The 2878-nt window shown below is 40.0% G+C and overlaps 1 protein-coding gene across 3 annotated transcripts in view; it reads right to left on the reverse strand.

Moving 5' to 3' along the window:
* Positions 1 to 2878, reverse strand: part of Stard4 (StAR related lipid transfer domain containing 4) — a 13199-nt gene that overhangs the window by 6593 nt on the left and 3728 nt on the right. For 2 of the 3 annotated variants that reach the window (XM_031365266.1, XM_031365267.1), the window contains exons 2-3: positions 1899 to 2013; positions 1010 to 1059 (exon numbers count right to left, since the gene is read on the reverse strand). In XM_031365266.1, the coding sequence (XP_031221126.1) occupies positions 1010 to 1059; positions 1899 to 2013 (165 nt within the window). Of the gene's footprint in view, positions 1 to 1009; positions 1060 to 1898; positions 2014 to 2878 lie in introns of those variants that run through there. The other variant, XM_031365268.1, reaches the window with a different exon arrangement.

Consider the following 2878-nt stretch of genomic DNA (forward strand, 5'->3'; position numbering starts at 1 on the left):
CTTTAGTTCTTTCCATGCTTCTCAATCCCAGCTGGAAACTACCAATCGAAAGGATTCATTCCTAGATTGCTTACAATGCTTGATCCAACTCCAATCTGCCCATCCAGGTCAAAAATAGTGTACAACTCATCTTTCTGGAAATAGTATCTTTGGTATAGCACTTTGTAACATTTTGCACAGACAAAGTGGGGTCAGCAGATTCATTTTTAAAAAGGGCTGAGCCCGAAAGATTTGAACATTCTACTTAATTCCATATGGCAACTGTCCATGCTAGGTTAAAAAAAAAATGCTTTTCTTTGACTACAGGCATAATTTATCTTCAACTACAAGAGAAGGAAGAATAAAAGTTATTCATAATACTACTATTTAAAGATGAATTTTGTCTTAGGTAAAAATATTTTAATAATATATATTTAAAATAAGCCTATGTTTGTGCTCCACATTCATCTCTGATTTGTATTATAAGTATGAAAATTTTCTTTTATTAGGTAATCTTTTAAAGCTACCAACACCCTATCAAGTGCAGATGTCTTCAAAATTTAGTATCAAGACACCTAGTTTCTAATATTCATAAGACTGAAATCACTATTATCTTACTGATGGGCTCTTCAAGGAGAACTTTTAAAAAGAATGCTACCTGGAAATAGGAATTCATGCACATAGGAAACAAAAGCTGGAAGCCCCATATGACCATGAGAACTCACTTCAATAGTGAGTTCAAGGCCACCCCGTCTCAAAAGAATCATTTTTTTTAAAAGTACCACAACACTTAATCAATGTAGAATATTACAAGGGTTATGTATGCAATGTTAAAAAAAAAAATCCAGATCTGGGTCTGCCTACTGCTTTAGGTCCAACTCAACCTACAGAGTATCTGGCCGTTCCTAAGGCCCTGAATCCACAGGATCAATCCGCTTCTCAGAAAGCTTAGAACCACGAAGACGAAAACTGGATCTCGCATTGATCATGCGATACCGTGTAGGAGTTACAAAGCCGAGCGTTTACTTACAGATGCCCGCTAAACTCTTCCGAGGGCTTTCTCCAAACTGTCACATCTTTCTAGAAAAACAAAGACAGTGCATGGTGATGACCACACAGGTGGACCCCCACACTCAAAAGTAATCCTGTAGTTCAGAGCGCCGAACTCTGCATTAGAAAACAACTTAAGCGATTTTTCAGGGGGAGTGGTTACCCGTGTCATAAAGATACCTGCATTTGAATTTCTTCTGTATCACCCTGTAGTTACGTCTTGCACCTTAAAGATTTTTTCAGCAGCTCAGAGACCCATTGACTTTAAAATTCAACGGTTGTACTATATTAGTGGCTGTCATTATTTGTTTCATTCCCGTCTTAGCTATTTACTGTTACTGATACATTCAGTTTATGACATTAGGAACATTAAATACTTCATTCTGAACCTGTTCATGCATTTTTAAAATTACTCATATTTATCTTGACTATGTTATATTGAATTAGTTCCTACATTTCCCTTCAACCATTTCCCATCCCAACTCTTAAATATAGAACTAACTAAAGAACTAGAAAAGAGCCTTGATTCTAAGCTTGGCTCTAACACTCAGACGGTGGCAGTTTGGCCACTTACGCGCTCTTCAAGTCTGATATCAGTGCAAACTTTCAACGACCACCCTTCGATAAACTGACAGCCATCCAGTTTCTCTGCTGACTTGGAAAACTGTCCACTGCTCTTGTCGCCATGAACCTATTATCAAGTCTAACAATCAGAGAGCTACTGGGTTCGTTTCTTTAAGACCCATCATACCGTTTGCAGAAGTATCGACTGTACATCCACCCTACACATTATTTATCACACACATTTTTCCTCATCAGACAGTTCACTGGCCATATATTAAATGCCCAAACAGCAGTTCCGCACTTACCGCCTTCTTGGCAACTCGCCACTGGTCTTCGTCAATGCTGTGGTACTGGATCAGAGTATTTTGAAGTTTAGTTGAAATAGAGGCAACATCAGACAGTCCTTCCATTTTGATCTTCCTGTTATTGAAACCAAGATTAGCATCAGCAAACACTGGAGTGAGTCAAATCTTTCAGAATAAATTCTCCTGGGAGAGCTGTAAAAGACAGATAAGCATGACCCCCCCCCCCCCACACACACACACACACTCCTAATGAATGAACCTGAAATTCCGAGAATGGGAGCTGGGTAGAGGTTCTGCCTGAAACCTTGGGAAGAATAACTCATAGATGGGGATAATAATCAAGACTTTTGTGATGACAATCACTTACATAAGATCATGAAAAAGAGACAAATGGCAGGAGAGTGGAGAGATGGCTCTCTCATCGATAGGCTGTTGATGCTCATGCGCTCCACTAATTCTCAGTTTGCCAGGCAGTTCCAAAGTCCACATCCGGAGGCCTACCAAGAACTCTGATCTGATGGTGCATCCTATTTGCCCAGGACTTTCTTAGCAACTTATTACTAAAACGACAAGTGAGCCAGATTCTCAAGCCAAAAGGCTGGGAATCACCCTGAATGATTTCCAGAGATTTCTATTCATACACCGCTCCCCACTGCCTAGGGTTTCATTTCCCAGGGCTGTGTGTACCTCAGGCCAAGCTTGTCAAGGCTTTTGAGCTTTGGACCTGGGACTTCTCTGCCTTGACGGATGGATTCCAAATCTTAGTGTGAACTAACAAAGGACAATGCCAACTGCAAGTAACTTAAATATTTCTTTCATTCCTCACTGCGCTTAGCAGTGTCTGAGGCTGATGTATATACTCATACATGATTTTCTCTTTATCACCTTACCTAACTCGTAGAGTAAGGGTCTTTGTCCTATGCTCCACTAGCACCTACAACACTGTGTGACACACAGTAGGATTTTCATACCAATGTTGA

Source organism: Mastomys coucha, unplaced genomic scaffold (assembly GCF_008632895.1).
Source record: "Mastomys coucha isolate ucsf_1 unplaced genomic scaffold, UCSF_Mcou_1 pScaffold13, whole genome shotgun sequence".
Lineage (NCBI taxonomy): Eukaryota > Metazoa > Chordata > Mammalia > Rodentia > Muridae > Mastomys > Mastomys coucha.